The 27270-nt window shown below is 37.5% G+C and overlaps 1 protein-coding gene across 1 annotated transcript; it reads right to left on the bottom strand.

Annotated features, from left to right (window-relative positions):
* Nucleotides 1-15194: 15194 nt before the first annotated feature.
* Nucleotides 15195-27213, bottom strand: LOC120208786 (alkaline/neutral invertase A, mitochondrial-like). The gene is made up of 7 exons (XM_039207961.1): nt 26480-27213; nt 26254-26413; nt 25969-26180; nt 25759-25878; nt 15806-16176; nt 15667-15715; nt 15195-15547 (listed from the first exon to the last, which is right to left on the bottom strand). The coding sequence occupies exons 1-7, from the start codon at nt 27197-27199 to the stop codon at nt 15221-15223; spliced, it is 1959 nt and encodes a 652-aa protein (XP_039063892.1). The 5' UTR covers nt 27200-27213; the 3' UTR covers nt 15195-15220.
* Nucleotides 27214-27270: the final 57 nt, after the last annotated feature.

The following is a 27270-nucleotide window of genomic DNA, read 5'->3' as shown; positions in this document are numbered from 1 at the left end:
GGATGTGCCCCCATTCAAATTTTGACAACCTACATAGTAAATATCACATCACAAACTTAAGATAAAACTTGTTGAACCGATTCACGAAATATAAAATTATTTTTAAAATCTCATTATTATAATGTAATATTATTTATATAATTTATTGTAGAGTATGTTATATGTAAAAACAATAATGGGTCGGATCGGAGATCAACTTAAATCTGACTTGAGTATTAAACTTTTTACGTAATATTTGATTCAATTTAGGTTTAGAAAAAAATTATTTAACTTGAAATTTAATGTACAAATTTGTATTTGATCCTATCAAAATATAAAATTTCTTACTTTTATTCAATAACATTATGACCTAATTGAAAAATATTAGAGAGGAAGGTATTATAACGATTATCTCTAGATATATAAAAGAAAATTACTATTATATCAATGAAAATATTTTTTTATTATAAACTTGAACTCATACATTATAAAATTTGATCTAATTCAAACTTAAATATAAAAAGCTCAATCTTATCAAATCGATTCAGAATCCGTCTAATTCAGATCAAATTGTCATCCCTAACTATATTATTATGTTTAATTATTTTTTAAAAAAGTGAAGGTTTATTGTTTAATTGATGAAATGAAATATAAAATTATCTAAAAATATTACACTTCACTGCATTATCCTTATAAGATATATTTTATAGAAAAGAAAGTTCAATCTTTTTTTACATTAAATTAGAAGATTAATATAAAAATTTATATAACTCTGTCATTGTATTCTAAAATTTAATATTCTATTTTGTTTTTACAAAGACCTAAATCCTTCGATTAAAATAGTAGTATGGCTACTATGATAATTAATATAATTTTTTCTCATACTATATCTCGATTTCCTTTCATTTTATTACTATATATTTTCACGGGTTTTTTAATAATCCTGAGTGATTATAAAATAATATATAGTAATAATTTTTTCTTAACTTATTAATAATATATCTTACGAATACAATTGTTTCGACCTCACTAAGGAAAATAACATTATCTTTAATCATTTGTGCCCTAATAATATTTTATTATATCAAGAAAAAAAATTAAAAAAATGGAGTCCAATAAGACAATATTATGTTAAAATGACATAAATTAAATTATTTATTCTTGAAAAGACCATAATTATAATTATATATTCAAGGATAAAAAGGATTAAATTTAAATTTTTATACTTAAGAGGGATTAAACTAAGCTACACCCTCTAATTAATGTAAGCCAAGACCGGAATTACATGAATGTGAAAATAAACCATTGCTTTTCTTTATGCCGTTGACACAATGTTCTAAAATAAGTTTCCAAGTGCAAATGATCACTCATAGACGTCATATATATCTCATATATATACGATTTCAGAGTTGAGGGCAAACACGTGCCATAGCACGAGAGTCAAGCTGTCTAGTTTTAGGGATTGAGACATGTTAATTAGGGAGGGCTATTTTATTACAATACTTGAGTTGAGTTCGGGTTAGTCAAAAATCCGACATGACCCTGATCATTCTTATTAGGGATTGATCGAGGGAGTGCCGAGGGAGATCGTACTACTTGAAAATTTCAAAATTTTCAAATAACTTGGATATCATTTTACTAATGATCTAAACTTTACATCTTTAAAATTTTAATATAAATATTTTACAAATTTATATTTTAAAATAAAATCTTATGTCCGTATTTATCGAAAATGACGAAATGGCAACGTGGCATCCCTATCAGGAGCAGTTGTTTTTCCATGTCAATTTGCAAATGGGTGGTCATAACAGCAAAGGTGGTATAATAAAAAGGTGAAGGTCCACATGTATTTTGTCCAACAATTCATATTACTTTTGCTCATGGCTTTGCTTATTTCCACATGCATCCATGTGACCATTAATTCTCCCAACTTTACATGTCTCTTTAACCCCTCCTTCGCTCTCCCCTAGCGAAACTTCTTTAGGTTGAATCTTTGCCAATAACATACATTATCCATATTTAGGGTTTATAGTTTGGTTGTGAATTCATAATTTTATGTATATGTTTCGGATTTTGATATTGTAGGTTCAAATAATTTAAGAATTCGAATATTAAAGTTACTATTCGTTGTGAATTTAGAGTGAGTATGGGTAATTGTCATCGAATACCTATTATTCGAATACATGTTACTTATTTGGATGTAAATTTGAACATCCAAATCTAACTATAAATTACAAAATGGAGAATATGTTTACTTCCATTAGTAGTTGAACCTTGATCATCCAATTTTTAATGGATTATGACTCAAACTCGAATTTGTACATATTCGACATATGATTTAAAATTTTGAGTTTAATTTATGGCGAATAATTATATTTAATTCAAGTTCATATTTAGATCAAAATAATTATATATGTTTGAATAAAAATACATTTAATTTTTTTTATACAGATTTACAAATTTGAATTGAAATAAGTCTGAAATTACAGATATCTAACCCCTTGTAATTTATAAACTATGTTAATCAATAAAGGTTTGGTGCACTTGTAGGATACATTGCATTAAAATTAAAAATAATCAAATTCAAACCTTGAAAATAACATTGTTAAAAGGGACACTCACGAACATTGAACATATATCATAAAAATTAAAATTCAACCTCACCTAAGGCTCATTAAAAATTGTCATAGTTAAATTAAAAATTTTAAAAATTAATTAAATAAAAGTGCAATGATAATTTGATATTTTATTTAAAGTGTAAAGTTAAATTAATATTTTTCATTTTTAATGTGACGTGTCATGAAAATAAAAGAAAATTAAAGGCTCATTAACCAAATTGTAACGAATGTATAACGCAAGTAATCAAGACATATTGTTTTTAGCTTTGGTGATTAAAATTGAACAAAATCAAAATAAGAATGACCAATATAGTAGTTTACCCTTATGTGTATATTGGGACTTGGTCTTGAGGTGAGTCGATCAATTAAACTTAAAATTAATGATTTTATTGACTTAATTGATAATATCAAATAAATTTAAAATAAACTAGTGTGAGTTTTTTTAAAATAAAATAAAAAAATTTTGATTAAAAAATCAATTGAATAAAGTAGAAACTATTTTCTACGAATTTTTATATTTTATTTAATTATTATCGATTTGATTATTAATATGATTTTTTATGTTATTTTATTATGTGAGAAAGGGTATTATACACCTTTTGTTGTCACAAACCCCCAATCAATGCCTCTGATTAAGGGGAAAAGAAAGCGACTCTCTATTGTCAATTTATCAGTAGAAAAAGAAATCCATGGTGATTTCACTCGTAGATTTTGTTGATTATCCTTTTTTTTTTGCTATTTTAGGTAAATTTATGTTTTTAACCACTATTTATATTCAAATTTAAGATTTAATTTTATGTTTTAATTCATTATTAGTCTAGATATTTAATATTATTAATTATTTTGATTACAATTTTAACGTGGGTTATTTAAGAAAACATAATTTCTAATACAAAAGAATTTAAGATACATGATCATTTAATTATGTGAGATTTTTTTTTTTTGGATTTGAAATGAGCCTAAAAGATAGGATTAGGCATGTCCCGGCCGGACATATGGGGGGACCTTGAATATCCCGACAAAGTAAAGCACTTAGAGCGATCGGAGGAGAATCAAACTAACAGCACCATCGCTTTCCAGTTTTGCCATGTTCGCCTCACGACGGATAAGCTTTATGTCGACAAGCCAAGCTTTATTAAGAAGAGCAGCAATGTCCCGCACCAAAGAATAAGGACTGTCCCTGTTAGCATCCTGTAACAAAAAGAAAACATCCGAGCTATCTATTTGGAGTTGAACTTTCTCAAAGCCGCTTTCCCATGCTAATTTTAACCCTTCGAGCACCCCTCAAAGCTCCGCTTGGACGACGGAAGATGAACCAAGTCTCTTGTTAAAACCCATTAGAAAGGCACCTTCATAGTCACGAAGAAGAACACCTGAAGAGGATCGGTATTAAGACAAATCCAGTCTCTAGGGGCAGGATTCCATTTAATTAATTCATGGCTCTTGTTGGAAATTGCAGCAGATGAGTGGGAAGCCACCATCGATAGTCTTGTAAGAGATAAACTTTGGTGGAGAAGAGAACTTGTTGAGCTTAGGAAACCAGTAAAGATTTTATCGTTCCTTCGTTTCCAAGAATGCCAGAAGGAGAGAAACAAAAAAGGAATTCCAAGGAATACCGAGCATCGGATGTACAGACTGAATTGTAAGATTTGGGTGTATCCAATCATTTAAAGGCATGCTGAAGAAATCCGGGAAGTTTGAATCATGAAGAAGATTGCGCCAAAGAGAATTTACAGCTGGACAATCGCGAAGGATATGCAACGATGATTCTTCCATGGCACCACCCAAAGAACATGAAGATCATAACTAATGCCTCGCCTGCATCTGTTAACAATGGATAAAATCCTATCCCGTATAGCCACCCAAATAAAACAACGGACCCGTTCAGGGATAGCAAGCTGCCAGATGGATTTCCATTTCATGTCAGGCGTGTTTAAAGTGTCCTTACTCACCTGGAAATAACCACTCTTAACAGTGAAACGTCTTTGAACCCCATGATTCCAAAAACATTTGTCCTTACCAGCAAGAGCACTCGGTGGAGAAATGCTGTGGAAGTAAGAGATTGCAGCAGGTTTTAAGATATCATGAAGTTCCAATTCCAATCTCCATTTGGAAGAGTGAAAGCATTTACAGGAGAAGAATCAACAAAAGTGAGCGGGGACTTCTTCCAGTCTTGGAGAGGGCCAAGTTCAGTGATCCAAATATCGCTCCAAAAACGTGTGTTTGCACCATTTCCGATAGACCAAGCAAGATGGAGCTTGAATGAAGTCTAGACAGTTCCAAGAGACCTCCAAAGGGGGGAGCAGCTAGTTTTAATAATAGATTCTGGAGCAGTGCCATTCATTTTGTACTTCTCGCGTAATAAACAAACCCAAAAACGGTTCGGAGAATTAATCAAAGCATTACAAAGCTTCATGAGGAAAGCAACATTATGATCATGTTGACGACGAATCCCTAAACCCCCATGTTTTAAAGGTAGAGAGATTGAGTCCCAATTGACGAGATGAAGGGCCACATTATCTGCATTTGCACCCCAAATGAACTTATAGAGTTTTTCGATATCACGACAAACTAGGGTGGGAAGAAGACTCGCCTGCATAAAGAAAGTTGGGATGGCTGAAATCACAGACTTTGCAAGAGTTGAACGACCTGCACAACTAAGGGATGCGAGCCGACCAACTATGGAGTTTTGATCGGATTTTATCAATGATGACTTGGTCGAGGCGATGGTTAACCCCTTTGAGTCGTACTGGAGTACCCAAATAATTTCCCATATCAGAAACCACTTGAAACTCCAAACTTGTACCAATACCACTTGGCATGCTTGAAAGGGTATTAGGAGATTTTTTTCTGTTTTCCTCTTATTCATTTTGTGGCCAGAGTAGGAGCCAAAAATGTCAAGAATATTTTCAATAACAAGGCACTGTTGATACTCGACCTTTACATACAAAATTAAATCATCTGCAAAAAAAAAGAGGTGAGAGATAGAGGTACCATTACGACATAGCCGAAAAGGTAACCATAAGCCCATATCAACATATTGAGAAATGAGACGACTTAACCTTTCCATCGTGAGGATAAAAAGGTATGTGTTGAAAAGTTAACATTGGCAGCCAATTTAGACTACTTTAATCAAGCAACCAGCAGCTAGAAGAATTCAAAGGTGGCTGTTAATTTGTCAAAATTAGGTGGCATGGAATTGTTGAAAATAGAAAGGATAATTATTAAATTTAGTCATTAGACTTTAGGGTATTTATAAATTAGTCCTCAAGCTTTAACTATAAATATCATATCCCATTTAGCTTAAAGATCATCTCAAAATCCCCAAATCATTCTAGCTCTCTCTCAAGTATTTTTGTAAACACCTGTAAATTTTCTCCCTTTAGTAAAATATCTGCAGCAGTCCGGAGACGTAAGCAAATTGGCTGAACTCCGTTATCAATTTCAGGTATTATTTTTCCGTTTTTATTTCGCATTCTCACTAATCTAGTTATAGGGAAATTACTTGTACTCGTTTATTTCCCAACAACTGGTATCAGAGCTTTTGGTTGTGAATTTTGTCAATTTTTTGTGAGATTACTATTCATTACTATTCACATAAATAGTGAATTTCGTGAATAGTAAAAAATTTGTCGGCGATACGAATTTGTCGACGGAGGTGTTCTAATACACGGTGGTTCGCAAGAATTGTCAAAAATGATCCAAACGAAGCCAGATTCGAGTGGGAGCAATGGCTTTGAGAAATGAAGTTGATGAACTCAAGAGGGAGCTGTTCATATGCAAGAGAGCAATGAGTGAATGGGATGCGCTCAAGACCTTCTTGGAAGGACTTAGACCAGAGGCGATGCTCGGGGGAGGGCAAAGTGATGCCCAGAGACTTTCGGAGGCCATAACTATAGCCGAAAAACTGACTGAGCTTGTAGGTGACAAGCCAAGTAGCGATGTGTCGTCCAGGCCCATGCCCAGAGATAGTGGCAACAGTGGTGGAGACCGGGAAAAGGTGTAGCAGGGAGATGGTAGAGAAAGCTCTTCGAATGGCCAAGGTGAGCCATCGACTGTTCGTAGCCAAGAAAAGCCATCGGGAAAAAATGGCAAGGCTAAGTCCGGTGTAAAGAAGAATGGGAGCAAGGAAAAATTGAAGTGCTACTTTTGTGATGGTCCTCATTTGTTTAGAGGATATCCCGAGAAGCGTCACCTTACAGCCATCATGAAGAGGATTGAAGAAGGAGAAGTAGCGGGAATTGGCGCGGTCGTAAGTGTTAAAGCTACCAAGCCAGGAAAAATACTTGGTCCGATTGATGGGATCAATGCGGCCAAGCAAGGATCGAGACGAGGCAAGGTTGTTGATGTTGAAGCAGCCGAACCCAGAAGAAAGCCCGAGATTACGAATATCCAAGCAATTAAGACTAGGGAAAGACTTGGTGAGGCTATATGTTCCAAAGTAACTGAATCAAGGGGCAGACATGGTGCTACTACAAGTTCTCAAGTACTCAGCCCAGGATCAAAACGTGACGAGACTGCGGGTGTCAAAGCAGTCAAGCACAGGAAAGGACCCGGTGCGATAGTAAGAGATAAAGCCGTCAAGCCGAGGGTACAAAGTGAGCAAGTCCGCTCACAGTATGCCAGGATGGAGGCGTTGTCCAAGTTGAGGTGTCTCAAGCATAAAGGGACACTTAAGAAGTATGTGAGTCGATTCAGAAAACTCATGCTCAAAGTCCCAAGTTTGACTGAAGAAGATGGATTCTTCACCTTCGTGTTCGGATTGAAGCCATGGGTGAATCAAAGCCGAAAACCGAGGGTAATGGCAAGCAAATCCATGATGAAGGCAAGTCAAAGGATGAGGAATGTTGTTCCTCGAGTGGCAGAGAAAGTCCACTCAATGATGAACCAGATTGTGAGTCTGGGGAAGATGTGTGCAGTCTTGGCACAAGTTCGAGTGTCAAAGATGCTAAGTTGAGGGTAAGAGTCGAGAAAACGAGGGGGCGTAGGCTTAAGATGCCAGAAGTGTTGCCAAATTACCCGAGGGGAGCCAAGTCATCCAAGGTTATGGATGAGCCCAAGATCGAGTTGTCCATGTCCAAGGAGTTTGCTGAGCATGTTCGTGTAGAAAACATGGCTTCAAAGACCATCTTAAGAGACGGGTCGAAGCAGGGGATTGCTGAGGATGTTCAAGTGAGGAACATTCCTTCAAAGACTAGTGGACAAGAGTCGAAGGGAGCCAAGACGTTGAGGGACAAGGCAACCATAGAGAAACTGCCCAATAATAAGTGGGTTTACAGGGCGGTGACTACAGATAAACTGAAGTTGTGTTCAACTTCAGTTGGCATTCTAGAATAACAAGACTAGAAATGTTGCTGCATTGATCGAGGTGTGAAGACAGATTAAAATCAGTTTTCAAGTGGGAGATTGTTGAAAAGTCAGCATGGCAGCCGGCTAACTAAATTAAATGCCAAATTTTGGGAGCCAATTTAGATCACTTTAATCAAGCAGCCGACAGCTAGAAGAATTCAAAGGTGGTTGCTAATTTGTCAAAATTAGGCGGCATGGAATTGTTGAAAATGGAAGGGATAATTACTAACTTTAGTCACTAGACTTTAGGGTATTTATAAGATTAGTCCTCAAGCTTCAACTATAAATATTCTATCCCATTTAGCTTCAAGATTATCCCAAAATCTCCAAATCATTCTAGCTCTCTCTCAAGTATTTTTTTAAATACCTGTAAATTTTCTCCCTTTAGTAAAAGTTCTGCAGCAGTTCGGAGACGTAAGCAAATTGGCTGAACTTCGTTATCAATTTCGGGTATTATTTTTCCGCTTTTATTTCGCATTCTCACTAATCTGGTTATACAAAAATTACTTGTACTCGTTTATTTCCCAACAATATGGGGAGAGCAGATTGCCTTGGCGAATACCTTTACCCGGATGAAATTCATTGCAGAGATAACTATTCCACTGAACTTGCATCGTGGTAGTAGAAATACAGTTGAAATAAAGGAATGCGGAAAAGAAGCTTCAGTAAGGGTATCTTCAATGAAATCCCACCTGAGTCTATCAAAAGCTTTTTGGAGATCGACTTTAATGGCCATCCATCCTGATTAATCTCTCTTCAAATTCATAGAGTGCATTATTTCTTGATTGATAATAATATTCTCTCGGATATTTCTTCCAACAATGAACTCTTAGTAATAAGCTTTGGGAACTTCCAGCTATGAGCTTTGGGATGATATGGATGAGACGATGCACAACGATCTTAGTAATAAGGTTATAGAGAACTGTGCAAAGAGAGATTGGACGAAAATCCGCAAAACCCTCCGGGTTTGCACCCTTAGGAATAAGCACAATCACTGCGCGATTAAGTCTCGGGTCTAGAGTGGCACTGGAAAAAAACCGATTTGATCATATCACATACTGATGGACCAACAACACTCCAGTGTTTTTGGTAGAAATGAACATGAATCCCATCAATACCGGGAGCTTTAAGAGGAGCTTGATTTCTTCATTGGTAGGAATAGAATCAAGGCGAGCCTTGTCGATATCCGAGAGAGGTGGAAAGCAGCCTTTTAATGGAAAAGCACCCTGGACAATCTCATCAAGAGAGAAAAGTTCACGAAAGCAGTTAGTGGCAGTAGCTTGGAGTTGGGTGTCATCATCACACCAAATGTTCGAGTCAATTTTAAGTATGCAAATTTTCTTCTTGCGCCGGTTGGCTACCACTCTAGAATAGAAGAAATTTGTGTTACGATCCGAGAAACGAACCCAATCAGAAGTAGATTTCTGTTTCCAAAGGAGCTCTTCATGGTCAAGTAAGAGCTCAAGTTCAGTTTGGAGTTTAGACTCAAGTTTCACCATGTTGCTAGAACGGAATCGATCAAGTCGTCTTTGTACCCCACGAAGACGAGCCATGAGAAGCTTCTTACGCTTGCCAATACAACCATAGACGTTTTGATTCCAATGATCAATAAGAGGAGAAATTGGCAATTGCATCCGGGATAGGACGAGAAGAGTCCTAACAGTCATGAACTAACCGATTAAAATTATCATGATCTAACCAACCAGTAAAATAACGGAAAGGGGGCACCGTAGATCTGACTGTTTCTCAGATAAGCGAAGGATTGGGCGATGGTCAGACTTCAAATGGATCAGATGTTGGACAAAAGAATCAGCGAAAGCATCATACCAATAGCCATTACAAAGACATCTATCAAGGCGAACGTAACAATTTCCCCTATACCAGGTGTATGGTGAGCCATGATAACCCAAGTCATAAAGATCACTGTCAGCAACCATATCAATAAAATCAAGATCGGCTTGCATATTTGGAACCAAGAGCGCGAAGTTAAGACCATAAAGTTCTCCGTTTACCAAGAGTTGGGCTGGCATAAGCAACTGACATGAGATAGGAACTCATAGAGGAAATATCTGTCACCCTACAATGAATAAATTGAAAATGGGAAAAAAAACATCAATATGTAAGTGGTTACGCCAACACAACCAAATGCCACCGGAAAAACGCACAGGTTCAACCCTGTGAGAGTAATCAAAACCGAGGGAGTTAATGACATAATCAGCTTTTCTTCCACTAATGCGAGTTTCCACAAAAGCAAAGATATCAGGCCGAGAGTCTTTCGTATATTGTTTAGTAGTTCTAAGGAAGCTATTATTCCCGCAACCTTGGGCATTCTACACTATAACTTTCGTATTCAACATAAAATAATTAAAAAATAGATAAAGTCATTCCATCATGGCAGAAGGGCCATTTTTCAAAGCTGACGTGAGAGAATCCGACACACCTGGCACATGAGAGGCAAGAATATTTGGTGCAGAAGGTGCTTTAATGACCAGCGGACCCGATAACGTGGGAGCCGCATAATTATGATTAACGAGGGATGGGCGGGTTGGACCCATCTTTGATAATAATAGATGTATGCTTAGTTGGGTTCTAGATAGAACTTGATTTACGAACCAAAGGAAGCTTTGAAGAGAACGCATGGTGAACCGAGAATGTTCGTGAAGCAATGACATTTGGAGAGATGGAGCCGAGAGGTGTGGCGACTGGCTTACGGACCAATAAGGAATCTTTGGCCTTTCGCTTTTGTTTGGCCCCCGGAGAAGTTGGCTTGGGAATTTTAGGAGCCACTAAAGATGTGGCTTTGGGCGGTGCAGTAGCACACTGTTCATCAATTTTGGTCAATTGTGGCTCCACCACATTACCAACAATTTCCTGTTCTTAAATAGGAGATTCATCAGAAGAAAAAATATATAGGATTAAAACTTGAGGAGTCAATTCGGATACCAGTATTCATCGTGCTTGGAGCAGCTGGTTTTCGAGTATTACGGCGAGGACGTTTTTCCACCAACATCCATGGTCTGAAGGCTTCCTCCGGAGGGAGAGGTGGCGAGGGCTGATTGAGATTCGAGTCATTTGAGACCGGAGGATCAATGTCTACAGAAACTTGTCTTTGGGCATTGGTCATGAGTATGGCCGTAAGTGCCGCAGTCGAAGCAAACAACTGGCAAGGATTCATATTCCACAATCTGAGTATGACCATTAATTACGAGTTTTGACACCAGAGGCTTTCGGAGGTTGATGTTGATCGTCATCCGAGCGAAACGTCCCCGTCTACCATTATCTGTTTGGTGGTAAATTTTTATTACAGAACCAATTCTAAAACCAATAGATTCGATCATCCTTCTTTTGTACCAGGTTATCGGCAGACTCGAAAGACGAACCCAAGCCATTATCCTACTCGGAAAAGATTGCAAAGGGCAGAAATCAGTTGACCAAGGCTCGACCGTTAAATAGTGCCCAAAAATCGTCCATGGTCCTTCCTAGAGAACTTTAAGATAATCAATCCTTGAGGCGAACTTGACCAGGAAGTAATCGTTCTCTATATCAATCGGTTTGAGCGGGTGAGACGGTTCCAAATAATATAGATTCGATTCTGGAGCGTATTGTAACCAACTCTTCGTCCCAAAACCTTCCGACAAGAGTAAGCTCCATGCTTTTTATTGTGAGATTACAGACTCTATCGGAAAAATTAATAAAAGGGACTCCATCAATTTCACTGATTGATACATCATCTTCGAGCAGTTCGATATCCTCATTGTCAAGATCATCAATATCCTGCTGAGAGAGGCCGTCAGTGTTTCCCATGATCATATCTTTGTAAGAGACGGGTTGTCTTTGCTGGGGTGGTGCATCACAATCCATATTTAAAGGGTGATGGTCAACTTGGGAATCAGGTGGATCGGGTAAAGGAGAGTATCAGCGGCGCTGCTTCTTGGGATCCCTTGGGTCTTCTGAATTATCAGCGATCGCAGGGTTTGGGGCGACAGAGGTTTCAGGATTTATCGTAGGGTTTTGGCACTTTGTTTTCTTATTTATCTTAATTTTAAAAATTATGTGAGAATTTTAAATATTTTAATTTTATCAATCAAATCACTTAATTATTTAAATAATATCAACTAAGCTACATGTTAATATTTGATGGAGTAAGTGATGTGATAGTTAAAATATTTAGTATAATAATATATTTTATTCTTATTATTTATACATTTTATCAATTTAATCATAATTTCAATGTAATTTAATAAATTTAATCATCCAATCAAATATATTTTGAACTGTAGCTAATGCAATATTTTAAGAAAATTTTCCTACAATAAGATGGTGGCATGTTTTGTGACATTTCCATCCAATTAAAGGATTAACTTTATTAAATTAAAGCTAAGATCAATTTGATAGAACATATAAGTAATGAACATCGAATGTGTAATTATACCAAACTTGTTAAATGTCACATGTCATATTTCATGTTAACGACAAGTAACTTAATTGATGTTATTGAAATGATTAAATGGTTTGATCGAAAAAATTAAAAGATCGATTGTCAAATTAAAATCTTACCATAATTAAGTAATCATGAGTGTAGTTTACCTAAAAATTATATTAACACAAGAAGTTAGAAAAATGTTTTTAAGAAATCTACGCCAATATTTTAATTAAATAACTATGCTTAAAATAAAAGATCAAAGTATACGAAATTAAGATACATAAACTAAAATCAAATTTGAGCGTAATAAAAGGTCCAAAATCAAAATTTGATAAAATATTATCAAAACTACAAGATATTCCCCTCTTTTTTTTTCAAAATACTGTAAAATTACAAAATTTAAACATAAAAAAATTGTAACAAATTCCACATGGGACAGACTGAAAAAGGTCACGTGTTCATCGTCTACTAACGAACAGCCTCGAGACCTTTGCCAACTCGCCGCCGTGGGAATCCGACAGAAAAACCTCAGCAGCTGACGTCAAATCCCGACGCCATTCCATCCATCTCGGCAATCGATTAACCGTCGTAGTGTCAGAACGTGCAGCCGCAAAAGAGAAAAAAGAAGCAGAGCATGGAAACCAAGGCGACAGACTCGAACGCCGTTATGACACTCCAAACGAATTCGTCGACGAAGGAAAAGCCGATTTGCGGCCACCCCATGAAACTCCACCGCTGGACGGAGGAGCTGAATGGTAGGAGGTCCGAAGCCACCCACCGGAACGCTGACGTGGCCCATCTCCCCGCCATTGGTACACCAGCAGGTTGTAAGAAGAAAAAGATGAGTCTGGACTCGTAGAGAGATAGTTTTATAATGATAGCAGTAGTTGGTTGTAATGAAATGATAGCAGTAGTTGGTTGTAATGAATTTTGAAGGTTTGATGTTAGATTTGAGAGGGAAATTATAGGGTACACATGGTGCTTGATTTGTCCAAGTGGGCCTAATTTTAAAAAGTAATTTACATTTTCAACCTCAATAATTAAGTAATTATTGTTATCCTTTTAGATTTCGGTTCTATTATGTACGCATGATTTATAAGTTTTTATTGTTAAATGATAAGAATTTTTAAATATATATTACTTTGTATTCACCTCATACTAATAAAAAATACGAAATATTTTCTTATTAATTTTGTTAAATAATTTTAAATATTTTTGAAACTATAGTAATAAATATAATTTGTACATATTTAAATAATTATTTATTTAGTTATTATTATTATTATTATTTTTTAAAAATATAAATTTGAACGGACTTAAATGTGTATTATTTTCAATTTAAGGGTTTAAAGAAGATTTATATTAGGTAAAGAAATTCAAATTAATTATCTGTGTTTGATTTTGGGGGAAAATTCTTTTGAGCTCCCACCAAAATTCAATTTCAATTGATTATTTGTCATGTTGTAGAGGCCATTATTGCCTTTTTATTTATTTATATTTTATGTTTCCCATTTTGTTATGGTGACCGGATGTATATATTTTTTAGGGTGAAGTATAGAAATAGTTGCTAAATTATGTTGGAATGGTCCATTTTGGTCATTAGAGTTTCAAAATTTTATAAAATGATCATTAAATTTCTTAAGCAATTATAAAATAATCATTACATTTTATAAAGCTATTACAAAATGGTCTTTAAACTTATCAATTTTTATCACTATTTTATAATATGTAATGATCATTTTATAATAGTTTGATAAGTTTAATGATTATTTTGTAACTACCGAAAATTCAGTGATCAAAAAGATCATTTCAGCACAGCTTAGTGATAATTTGTCTATTTTACCTTTTTTGAGTAGAAGTACTATAAAATAGTTAAATTCTTTTATCAGTCCATGTGTTATACCAAAGTCATGAACTTTAGTTCCTATAGTCTAATTTGGTCATTTTCAATCATTGTACATTACATTTTTTGAAATTTTGGTCCTGACCTAAACACTATTTGTTAAATATGTTAAGTCAAATTCTACTATTAATCTTTGTATTATACATGAGTCGTATATTTAGTTCATATTTTCTAATTTGATCATTTTAAGTTTATGTAATTTAGTCATTATTTATGGATGGTTTGGATGATGTTGAAATTTTAAAATTCGAAAAGTATATTATTAAAATTGAGCGAATTAGAGTACAAGGATTACATTTACAACTTAGGCTTGATATAGGGACTTATGACAGAATTTGACCATTGCAAAGTAAGCATCAAATTTTGTTTATTTCTAAATAAGACAAAAGTTTGAATTGATAAATTGATGGATGGCACTGACAATATTCTTTACGTTTGCGTTTAATCATGGTTTTAGTCCTTCAATTATATATATTTGGTTTAATCATGGTTTTAGTCCATCAATTATGATGAAATTTAAGATTTAATCACTATTTTTAAATTATTTACATGAAAATCCAGTTAACCAAGCAAAAGCACCTTCTTCCTTCCTGATCATGTCATATACATATAATTGAGTTCATCATATAATCCTTAGATATTAACCATAAACCTCCATAAACAAAGTGGATGCTAAGTTAGGTACACAAATAGTACGACACTCAAAGAGCAAGAGCGATACGGTGAAGAAGCACGAGAACAATATGGTGTCCGAGACATAAGGTTGATCGTATGATGCACGAGACTTTATGTCATGTCAACTATATCTAATAAGTTCCACTAGTTTACGAGACCGAATACATATTTTTAGTCATTCTTGATTTAGCATGTTCATAGTCGCTACCCTAAACATTGTGGCTGTACAGTCGAGAGGATCAATGTTTTTTTCTTGAAGAAACGGAGTTCGAATTAGACGAGTATCTGAGATTTAGCAGCGCCGCGTGAACATTTCTTCCGGCCACTTTTGTTAGGTGCACAACCGCAGATCTCGAGAAGCTCGTAGTCCTCCTCCCAGAATAACATGGAAGCCAACTGTGGATTCTCCACCATAATTCTAGACGTTAGGAAACCGGCGATAGTCCATGTTTGGTAAAGGCTAGATTGTTTTCCGATGAACTTCCCGCTACAGGTGTCGTAGTTTTCAGGCCATCGGTCAATCGAGAGCCTCTTCTCGGCCAAAGAAACTGCCTTCTGGGCTAATTGTAATCTGTCCATCTTGATGCATGCCAATGTAAACTAAGGGTAATACAAGATTGTGAGTTTAACTCCATGAAAGCATCACGGGACAATGTTGTTTGTATAAAAGGGCATTCTAGACAAGGGGTTCTTCGACATAAAAGAAAATTCATGTTTACCTGCCAAAGAAGCGTTGGCCAAGATCCGCCATTATGATACGACCACGGACTGCACATTTCGTTAAATACACCGGTGTCGGTAGATAATACATAAGAGGAAATATACACGTAGATAATACATAAAGGGCAAGAGACTCACGTATTCTTTGGGTCACTGCCAGTAATTATGCGCCACTCCTCGTTCTCCACGGCGGGATAACTTATCTTGCAAGGCATATGTCCCACAATATCATCCCATTTGGCTTCGATTAAGTAGAGTATAGCTTTGTTCTGTTTCGGAGTGCCCAGTGATGAAACAATCGACCAGAGATTCCCGAGTGTGAAGAACCTAAAATCCATGTGAGCTGGCTGTAGATTTCCGATTAGATAACCGCCGCCTTCTGGTATCCAGTCCATAAGCCATGAAGGGATTTGCTCTGGATAAATATTGAACTTGTTGGTAGCATCCATGGAGTACTCTTCCGTTTTATACCGATAAATCTCGTTGAGCTTTTTCATGTCAACCCAATAATATTGTAACCACCCAAAAATTACAAAATAATGTTTAATTGAAATTTGAGGTTAATTATGAAATTTGGTGAAATTTGGGGACTAAATTGGAAATTTTTTAAATTTGTAGCTTGTTTTAGAGTTAAAGGAAATTCAGGGACCAAGCCTTGAATTTACCCTAAAATGTTAGGTATTGGTTGTTATATACGTGAATTGGTTTCTGAAACCAATTCCTCCCAAATTTCCCTCTCCCAACTTCAACTTTCGACGACGATCCCGACGCCGTCCGAATTCCGATTGCCGTTTTGAAAGCACCATCGTGTTCGTTATCGAGTCAGGAACAATCCCCTCAATTTAATTGAAGCAAAACGCTGCCAAACGTCGTGAATTTCAAGTCAAAGTATCGACGTTTTTTTTAGCTCAATCGCCTAGAAAATCCTAAATTCATCGCCGATCGTTGCTCTGTTTACGACACCTCCCGCACCATCGTGTTCCTTGTGCCGTTCCGAGTCCGCCGGTGTCATCCTCGGTCTCCGTCGACGGCGGTGCATGGAGAGGTGGATCAGTCAAAGATTCGACCGAGTCGAAATCGAGCTCTCCGTCGTTCAAAAATTTGAACCGATCTTTGTAAGTATCTCGAAATCGCTCAAAATAATTTTTAGAAATTTTTCCGTGATTTTTAGAGCCCCGGATGACGTCGCACGCGTCGCCGCAGGGCGAGTGAAATCTAGAAACCGGTTTAACCGGTTTTGAACCGGTTTTAACCGGTCATGACCCGACCCGTCGACCTGATCCGACCCGTTGACCCGACCCGAATGTTGACCGTTGGACGGTGCTATTCTGGGAATTAATTTAGTTTTGGTGTTATTCTAGGAATTAATTCCAAATGAATGCTATTTTGGTAATTATTTCAAAAAATGATATTGTGGGAATTAATTCGAAAGTGGTGCTACTTTGGAAATTAATTCGAAAAGGGTGCTATTTTGGTAATTATTTAAAAAAGGTGCTATTTGTGTAAAATGTTTGACAGTTTGTTGACATCCTTTGACCGGCTTTGACCGGCTATTAAACGACCGTTAATCTTTTCTGAAAATACCTATCCTGACAGTTTTCGACGTCCCAAATCCGTTTTTAAGATCCGTTTCACTAAATTCAAACCCGAAAGTCTCCAAATCGTAAGTCAAACCCATTGACTTTAATTTTAACCGAGAATTCGAAATTTTGGAAGGTCGTACTTTATGTTTTTCGACGTCCTGAATATAATTCTGAAGTCCGTTTTACCAAATTCTGACTCGAAATTCCCGAATCGAGCTTGTAAACCCAAAAGGCTTAATATTTTAATATTTTGATTATTTAAATGAGATTTGGTCAAGGATTTATTCAATAAAAATATTTTATGAAGGTACTCGTGTTTCACCTGAGCAAGGATCAATTAGGTACGGTGTTATTCGTTCGTTAGATCAGCCTGAACCGCGTACTACGAGAATTACCCGTAGGTTTCCGTATATTATTTAAATAATATTTAGATTATTTATATTAGGATTCCAATATGGATTTTTCCAATTCGTAGGATCTAGCGCTGCAGCAGAACGTGATCGACAGACCCAGTAATAGGCTTCCCTATCTGATTTCCGAGACTGTTACAGGTGTGTTTCATGATAGTGTTATATTATTGTTTTAAAGTATATAAATATCTGAATACTGTGTATCTGATTTCTGATTTACTGTATATTTCTGATATGATTTCTGGTTACGGTATTTATTCCGTTTTCTGAATACTGATTACCCAACATCTGAATTACCATACATTACTGATTTGATTTTTGATTTCTGTATTCATGCTTATGGTTTTCAAGCTTGAAATATTCTTATGTTTTTAAAGAATTATTCATTGTTTTATACGAATACATTCATGTTCATTTCTATATTTGGGGGGGAATATTGTTGGAGGAAGATTATTGCAGGCTCCTCGGCTGTGTGCTCAGGGCCTTACTGTTACTGGTTGTGCGGGGTGTATGGTTCTAGGGAACCTACACAAATAGATTGTGAAAGGATGGGGGTAGTGTTCATGTTTTCAAAACATGTGCATAAATAAATTTTATTGAAATATTTCGTTAGTATGTTTTTATACACTGTTTGGAGCACACTGAGTTTTTTAACTCATTCTGTAAATTTTAACCTTTTTCAGATAACAGCAGACCGTAAGCTAGCAGATTTGACATCAGGAGAAATCGACTACTTTATTTTGTACGAACATATATTTCTATATGTTTTTCGGTTATGTTTGGTGACATGTATTTTATTATCGTTTTGGACATATCTGTATTATTAATATTATGTTCTATATTATATTTAACGTTCTATAGTTATATAAAAAAACCTCTGAATGGGATATGTGACCCGCTTAGGTTTGGGTTTATCTTACAGACTGGGTCTGGGGGGTTACATTTGGTGGTATCAGAGCTTTCGATTTTAAACACTCAGACTGTATATGGGTCCTAAGCTTTGAATTTTTAAGAAATAAAAAAAATGTCACCTTATGTTATGATTTAAAGTTTTCTCGAGGTCCCTGATGCTAATCTGACATATGTTTCAAATTCTTTATGTAGAGCCTTATAGATCCAACGATGAATGCTGTTAGAGGTCGTAGGACAGGACGTGGACGTGGTAGAGGGCGAGTCACTCGACCTTCTGTTACGATAGACGATCCGAAATCACCACGTGATCCTCCTGTTCCGCAAGTAGATCCGACTCTTTCTCATGATGATCAGTTTACTCCCGTGAGAGACCATCCCGTCACTGAGGATGATTATACTGAGATGAATGAAGACGCCATTAATAGAGCTATATTCTGCATGTTTCAGAGAACTGCTAGAGCCCCTAGTAACATGACTGCAGTGGAGATTTCAAATTCTTTGGTCGTTGCTGGTGTAATTCCATTCGAGGGTATTACTGGTGGACCTCCGACAGACGCTGAGTATTGGCTGGAGGACACAAAGAGGATTATGGATGAAATGGACCTCAGACCTGAGCAGAAGTTGAAGGGGGCCCTAATTATGTTGAAGAAATAAAGCTTCAGATGGTGGCAATCCATTTCTGGTAGTATTGCGAGGAACCAATTAACATGGGATCTTTTCAAGACGCGCTTCCGGAGTCGCTACATCGGAGAAAGATATCTGCAGGAGCGACGCTTGGAGTTTCAGAATCTGGAGCAGGGTAATATGTCTGTTATGGATTACGAGGTTGAGTTCATCCAATTGAGCCGATATGCTCCTGGACTTGTGGACACTGAGACAGATCGATGCTTGAGGTTCGAGAATGGACTCAGGTATGAGATCAGGAGTCGAGTCGCTACCTATCGAGAGAGGAATTTTGATGCTTTGGTTGAGATAGCCAAGACTGCTGAGGAAATAGAGCGATTGGGTATGGAGCACAGGAGAGATAGTGATCGAACTCAAACCCGATTCAGGAGGCCTTCTGGTTTTGTTAATTCTTCAGCACACCCTAGAAAGAGAGGCATGGGTAAGTCCTTTCAGAGAGGTGGTAAGAGTGTTAGACCTGTTGCATCTGGTTCTTCAGCTGTTCAATCTTCTAGACATGGTGGATCTTCTGGGTTGCAATCTTTGCAGTCATGTAATTATTGTGGGAAACCTCATTATAGGGAATGCAGGAAGAAATTGGGTACATGTTTCAGATGTGGTTTAAGTGACCATATTGTAAAGGATTGTCCGGAGATAACTCTTTCAGTTCAGACACCAGCTCGTACTCCCGCTCGTACTCAGAGTACTGTTCAAACTCCTGCGGGTGGTCGTACTTAGGAGAGAGCATCTGGATTAGCTAGTAGAGGTCGAGCATCTCAGAGTAGGGGTCCAGTCAAATCTGAGGCCAGACAACCTGTATTGGTTTACACTGCTAGACTTCGACAAGATCGTGATGGGCCTAATGTGACTTCAGGTACTGTTACTATTCATTCAGTTCCATACTTTGCATTGTTTGATAGTGGCTCTACAAATTCCTATGTATCACATTCCGTTTCTGAGGGTCTAAATATTCCTGTTGAGAATATTGAGAGTTCAGTGATAGTTCAAAGTCCCTTAGGCAAATCCATCGTGTTGGATCGTATTTTTAGAGAGTGCCCTATAGAGATCAATGGGGAGATTTTTCTGGCTGACCTGATGGAGTTACCCTTTGAAGAGTTAGATTTGATTCTCGGCGTAGATTGGTTGGACAAACATCGAGTAAATATTGATTTTGAGACTAAGAGAGCTGTTCTGAAGACCCCAGATAATCGAAAGATTATAATGATCGGGGAACGACGTGGATTTCTGACGAATGTTGTGTCTGCCTTGGTAGCGGAGAAGATGATCAGGAAGGGTTCTGAGGCGTTTCTTGCTTATATTTTGGACACTAGGAGATCGCAATCCGATATTGAAGGCATCCGAATTGTCAAGGAATTTCCCGATGTTTTTCCCGAGGAGTTGCCTGAATTACCTCCAGATAGAGAAGTCGAGTTTGTGATTGAAGTCTATTCTAGTTCCACCCCGGTTTCAATGGCTCCTTATCGTATGGCCCCAAAGGAGCTTAAGGAACTAAAAGTTCAACTTCAGGAGTTGTTGGACAGGGGATTTATTCGACCTAGTGTATCACCGTGGGGAGCTCCAGTTCTCTTTGTCAAGAAGAAAGATGGGACATTGAGACTGTATTGATTATAGAAAACTGAACAAGCTCACTGTTAAAAATAAATATCCTCTGCCCAGGATCGATGATCTATTTGACCAATTTCGAGGGGCTTCTATCTTTTCAAAGATAGACTTGAGATCTGGTTATTATCAACTCAAAGTGAAAGATTCGGATATTCCGAAGACTGCTTTCCGTACTCGATATGGCCACTATGAGTTTTTAGTGATGTCATTCGGGTTAACTAATGCCCCTGCTGCTTTTATGGATCTGATGCATAGGGTGTTTCGACCTTATTTGGACCAGTTTGTAGTTGTATTCATTGATGACATACTGGTGTATTCTAGAAGTGAAGTAGAACATGAGAAGCATTTAAGGATTGTTCTTCAGACTCTAAGGGAGAATAAGCTATACGCTAAGTTGAGCAAGTGTGAGTTCTGGCTCAGCGAAGTGACTTTTCTTGGACATATCATCTCTGCTGATGGCATTCAGGTGGATCCGAGCAAAGTGGAGGCTATTCTGAACTGGAAGCAACCCAGAAACGTCTCTGAGATCCGTAGTTTCTTGGGCTTAGCGGGTTACTACCGTCGTTTCGTTGAGAGGTTCTCTCTTATTGCAGTTCCTCTGACGAAACTATTGAGGAAAGATGTTCCATTTGTCTGGTCTGAGGACCAACAAGCTAGCTTTGAGAAATTGAAGACTGTTCTAACTCAAGCCCCAGTGTTGATTCAGCCTGAATCTGGGAAGGATTTTTCTGTCTACAGTGATGCTTCTTATTCTGGATTAGGATGTGTTTTGATGCAAGATAGGAAAGTTGTTTCTTATGCGTCACGTCAGTTAAGGCCGCATGAGCGTAACTATCCTACTCACGATATGGAATTAGCTGCTGTGGTTTTTGCTTTAAATATCTCGAGACACTACCTCTACGGAGAAAAGTGTTATATCTATACTGATCATAAGAGTATGAAGTATCTGCTTACTCAGAAAGAATTGAATTTGAGACAGCGTCGCTGGTTGGAGCTTTTAAAGGACTATGATTTTGAGATAGAATATCATCCATGGAAGGCTAATGTAGTGGCAGACGCCTTGAGCCGTAAGATGATATCAGATCTCAGAGCCTTATTTGCCAACTTGAGCTTATTTGATGATAATAGTTTGTTAGCAGAGTTACAGGTTAAACCTACTTTGGCCGAGGAGATTAAGGCCAAACAACTCCTTGATAGCTCGTTGCTTCCCATTATTGAACAAGTTAAGCAAGGATTGAGTTCGGAGTATATGGTGGATCATGATAGTATTTTGTGTTTTCACGGTCGTTATTGCGTCCCTAAAGATGATGAGTTGAGACGGGTTATTCTTCAGGAGGCTCATAGTAGTCCTTATGCTATGTATCCTGGTGGGGACAAAATGTACAAAAATCTCAAAGAGTGCTACTTTTGGACTGGTATGAAAAAGAATATTTCAGATTTTGTGGCGAGGTGTTTGACTTGTCAGCAGGTTAAGGCAGAGCACCAACATCCATCTTGATTGTTACAATCAATTAAGATTCCTGAGTGGAAATGGGAGCGCATCACGATGGACTTCGTTACTGGTCTTACTCTAACTCCTTCCAAAAAGGATTCTATCTGGGTGATTATTGATCGACTCACCAAGTCAGCGCACTTTATCCCTATTCGGGTTAATTATTCTCTGGATAAACTGGCTAAGTTGTACATTTCTGAGATCGTTAGACTTCATGGTATTCCGTTGTCTATCATATCTGATCGAGATCCGAGATTCACTTCTAGGTTCTGGAAAGCTTTGCACGAGACTCTGGGTACTCGTTTGAATTTCAGTACAGCTTTTCATCCTCAAACTGATGGACAGTCTGAGCGAGTGATTCAGGTATTGGAGGATATGTTAAGAGGTTGTGTGATTGATTTTCGCGGTATAATAGTTATCAGGCGAGTATTCGCATGGCACCGTATGAGGCTCTGTATGGACGTAGATGCCGTACTCCTATATGTTGGACAGAGTTACATGATAGAAAAACTTTGGGTCCAGACTTGGTACGAGAGACTGAAGATACTGTCAGATTGATCCGTGATCGCTTAAGAGAGGCATTTGATAGGCATAAATCATACGCAGATAAGCGACGTAAGGATATTGAGTTTGAGGTTGGAGATCAGGTTTTCCTCAAGGTATCTCCATGGAAGAAAGTATTGAGATTTGGACGTAAGGGTAAACTGAGTCCGCAATTTATTGGGCCTTATCGTATTCTGAAAAAAGTTGGACATGTTGCTTATCAGCTTGAGTTGCCTTCCCAGCTTAGACGTATTCATGATATTTTTCATGTATCTATATTGAGGCGATACCGTCCAGATCCAGATCACATCATTCAGGTTGATGAGGTAGAGTTGAGACCTGATTTGTCATATGAGGAGGAGCCTGTTTAGGTTTTAGAGAAAGATGAGCGAGTTCTTCGGAATAAGCGTATTCTAATGGTCAAAGTTCAGTGGAGTAATCGTAGCCCCTCAGAAGCTACTTGGGAGACATTGGAGTCAATGGAGGTTCAATTTCCTCATCTATTTTCATAAGGTAAATTTCGAGGACGAAATTTCTTGTAGAGGGAGAGAATTGTAACCACCCAAAAATTATAAAATAATGTTTAATTGAAATTTGAGGTTAATTATGAAAATTGGTGAAATTTGGGGACTAAATTGGAAGTTCTTTAAACTTGTAGCTTGTTTCCCAACCTCAACTTACGACGACGATCCCGACGCCGTCCGAATTCTGATCGCCATTTTGAAAGCACCACCGTGTTCGTTATCGAGTCAGGAACAATCCCCTCAATTTAATTGAAGCAAAACGCTGCCAAACGTCGTGAATTTCAAGTCAAAGTATCGACGTTTTTTTTAGCTCAACCACCTAGAAAATCCTAAATTCATCGTCGATCGTTGCTCTGTTTACGACACCTCCCGCACCATCGTGTTTCTTGTGCCGTTTCGAGTCCGCCAGTGTCATCCTCAGTCTCCGTCGACGGCGGCGCGTGGGGAGGTGGATCAGTCAAAGATTCGGCCGAGTCGAAATCGAGCTCTCCGCTGTTCAAAAATTTGAACCGATCTTTGTAAGTATCTCGAAATCGCTCAAAATAATTTTTAGAAATTTTTCCGTGATTTTTAGAGCCCCGGAAGACGTCGCACACGCTACACTCGCCGCCGTAGGGCGAGTGAAATCTGGAAACCGGTTTGACCGGTCATGTCCCGACCCGTCGAACCGATCCTACCCGTTGACCCGACCCGACCGTTAACCGTTGACCGGTGCTATTTTGGGAATTAATTCAGTTTTGGTGCTATTCTGGGAATTAATTCGAAATAGGTGCTATTTTGGTAATTTTTTTTGAAAAAGTGATATTCTTAGAATTAATTCGAAATTAGTGCTTTTTGGGAATTAATTCGAAAAGGGTGCTATTTTGTTAATTATTTTAAAAAGGTGCTATTTGTGTAAAATGTTTGACAGTTTGTTGACCTCCGTTGACCAGAACTTTGACCGGCTTTGACCGGCTATTAAACGACCGTTAATCTTTTCCGAAAATACCTATCCTAATAGTTTTCGACGTTCCGAATCCGTTTTTGAGGTCCGTTTTGCTAAATTTAAACCCGAAAGTCTCCAAATCGTCAGTCAAACCCATTGACTTTAATTTTAACCGAGAATTCAAAATTTCGGAAGGTCATACTTTATGTTTTTCGACGTCCTGAATATAATTCTGAAGTCCGTTTTGCCAAATTCTGACCCAAAATTCCCGAATCGAGCTTGCAAACCCAAAAGGCTTAATATTTTAATATTTTGATTATTTAAATGAGATTTGGTCAATGATTTATTCAATAAAAATATTTTATGAAGGTACTCGTATTTCACCTGAGCAAGGATCAATTAGGTACGGTTTTATCCGTTTGTTAGATCAGCCTGAATTGCGTACTACGAGAATTACCCGTAGGTTTCCGTATATTATTTAAATAATATTTAGATTATTTATATTAGGATTCTAATATGGATTTTTCCAATTCGTAGGATCTAGCGCTGCAGCAGAACGTGATCGACAGACCCAGTAATAAGCTTCCCTATCTGATTTCCCAGACTGTTACAGGTGTGTTTCCTGATAGTGTTATATTATTGTTTTAAAGTATATAAATATCTGAATACTGTGTACCTGATTTCTGATTTACTGTATATTTCTGATATGATTTCTGGTTACGGTATTTATTCTGTTTTCTGAATACTGATTACCCAACATCTGAATTACCATACATTACTGATTTGATTTTTGATTTATGTATTTCTGTTTATGGTTTTCAAGCTTGAAATATTCTTATGTTTTTAAAGAATTATTCATTGTTTTATACGAATATATTCATGTTCATTTCTATCATTGGGGGGAATATTGTTGGAGGAAGATTACTGCAGGCTCCTCGGCTGTGTGCTCAGGGCCTTACTGTTACTGGTTGTGCGGGGTGTATGGTTCTGGGGAACCTACACAAACAGATTGTGAAAGGATGGGGGTAGTGTTCATGTTTTCAAAACATGTGCATAAACAAATTTTATTGAAATATTTCGTTAGTATGTTTTTATACACTGTTTGGAGCGCACTGGGCTTTTTAGCTCATTATGTAAATTTTAACCTTTTTCAGATAACAGCAGACCGTAAGCTAGCAGATTTGGCATTAGGAGAAATCAACTACTTTATTTTGTACGAACATTTATTTCTATATGTTTTTTGGTTATGTTTGGTGACATGTATTTTATTATCGTTTTGGATATATCTGTATTATTAATATTATGTTCTATATTATATTTAACGTTCTATAAGTTATATATAAAAAAAACCTCTGAATGGGATATGTGACCCGCTTAGGTTTGGGTCTATCTTACAGACCGGGTATGGGGTTACAAGTATTCTTTGATGTGGAATGATAGTGCACTCAGTCTATTGTTGATGGCACTCACCAAATTCTTGGAGCATTTATCGTTAAGAATCTCACGAGCGCAACGTAGGGCGGAGTAAAACAAAGCCTGCAGATCAAACATTTTAGATGACAGATAAAACAGCAACCTGGCTCATTGAGACCAGGTAACATAGAGCGACTCAACAAATGAACTCACTTGAATCTCGAGAGGATGACCGTGAATACCCATCCTTCGGTCTATCATGCTTGATCCGTCGGTGACTAACAGAGACGGAAACATATCGAATCCATCGGCTAAACACAAGTTAAGGATCAGTTTTATTACTGTTTGAACGTCCACTCTCTCCTGCAATGCATAGTCACCTGTGATCTTCCCGTATGCCCTCAACAATATGATCCACCGCAATCCTATCAACAAAGCGATTTCAGTAAACTTAATTCGCATTAGTAATAGGTCTACGAAGTACCGCAATATACCAACCAGAGTCGACCGGTGCAACACGACCAATAGCGGATTCACCGAAATCTGGATCTAGTACTTCCTCGAACTTATTGTCATCAAGAGGTACAGTTGTAACCTTAAAGCTTGCCGGCATCAAACCCTGTCCTGGACTATAGCAATCCACAGTTTTCTCCCTACTCTAGATTAAAAACAAGTGAACATGTATAATATATAGTGTTATATATATGAATGTATGTATGTATACCTGCAACTGCAAGGTATGCAGGAGAAAGTTCTTGACAATCTCTCCTTCACCTCGAAGCAAGAAAGCCAAAGCCGAAGGCACGAAATCACGAATGAAAACCTGGTCATAATTCAAAGGCTGCTTATCACCAGGATCATTTGCTGACACCGTACCAACAGGAGATCCACAATACGTCACAACTTCATCTCTCAGCAGACTCCATGCCTCCTTTTCGATGTCGCTCTCTGCTAAAATCCCACCCTTCTTCTCCTGTAAACCCTCCCCAACATTCTTCACATTGTTTTCACCTTCAACTAGAGGAAAATTTCCTCTTACGGTGTTTTCATCCTTGCCAACTCTTTCAACAACGCGTGGCTTAACGTTATTCTCGTTTTGAACACGGAGTCTCTCGAAACTCTTATCTTTTACACTGGTTTCAAACAATGTTGAGAAACACCGAACCCTCAAAGCTACCCTGGCTTGAATAGAGACACCATATGGCCTAGAAGAAGCAAAACCCGATCTTGGTAAGCAATTCAAATTCTGGGTATTGTCGATAATGTGTTGTGAGCCTAAGAATCGAAAAGGGAAGGCACAGAATTGAGAGTTTTGATTGAAATTCAAGGGAAAATCTTTCGCTTTGCAAGAAATCTTTTTATCACAACAAGGGGGATTAAACGAATGTTTGAACCCCGAACACGATGCATTTCTAAGGCTTAGGACCCTTGAAGGAAGCTTCATGGTGGAATTGCGGAGGAAATTGATGGCGTTCATAGCCAACAATGGAAGCCAGAAATATATGGAAATGGAGA

Source organism: Hibiscus syriacus, unplaced genomic scaffold (assembly GCF_006381635.1).
Source record: "Hibiscus syriacus cultivar Baekdansim isolate YM2019G1 unplaced genomic scaffold, ASM638163v2 tig00017595_pilon, whole genome shotgun sequence".
In the NCBI taxonomy this organism is placed as follows: Eukaryota; Viridiplantae; Streptophyta; class Magnoliopsida; order Malvales; family Malvaceae; genus Hibiscus; species Hibiscus syriacus.
The sequence above is the reverse complement of the archived record's forward strand: the minus strand, read 5'-3'. Positions and strand labels throughout refer to the sequence as shown.

Coding starts and splice junctions, on each gene's coding strand:
- LOC120208786 (XM_039207961.1), bottom strand. CDS start 27,199: ATGAAGCTTCCTTCAAGGGTCCTAAGCCTTAGAAATGCATCGTGTTCG. Junction 25,879..25,968: donor GTCATCCTCTCGAGATTCAA/GTGAGTTCATTT, acceptor TTTGATCTGCAG/GCTTTGTTTTACTCCGCCCT. Junction 15,716..15,805: donor GGCAGTGACCCAAAGAATAC/GTGAGTCTCTTG, acceptor CGAAATGTGCAG/TCCGTGGTCGTATCATAATG.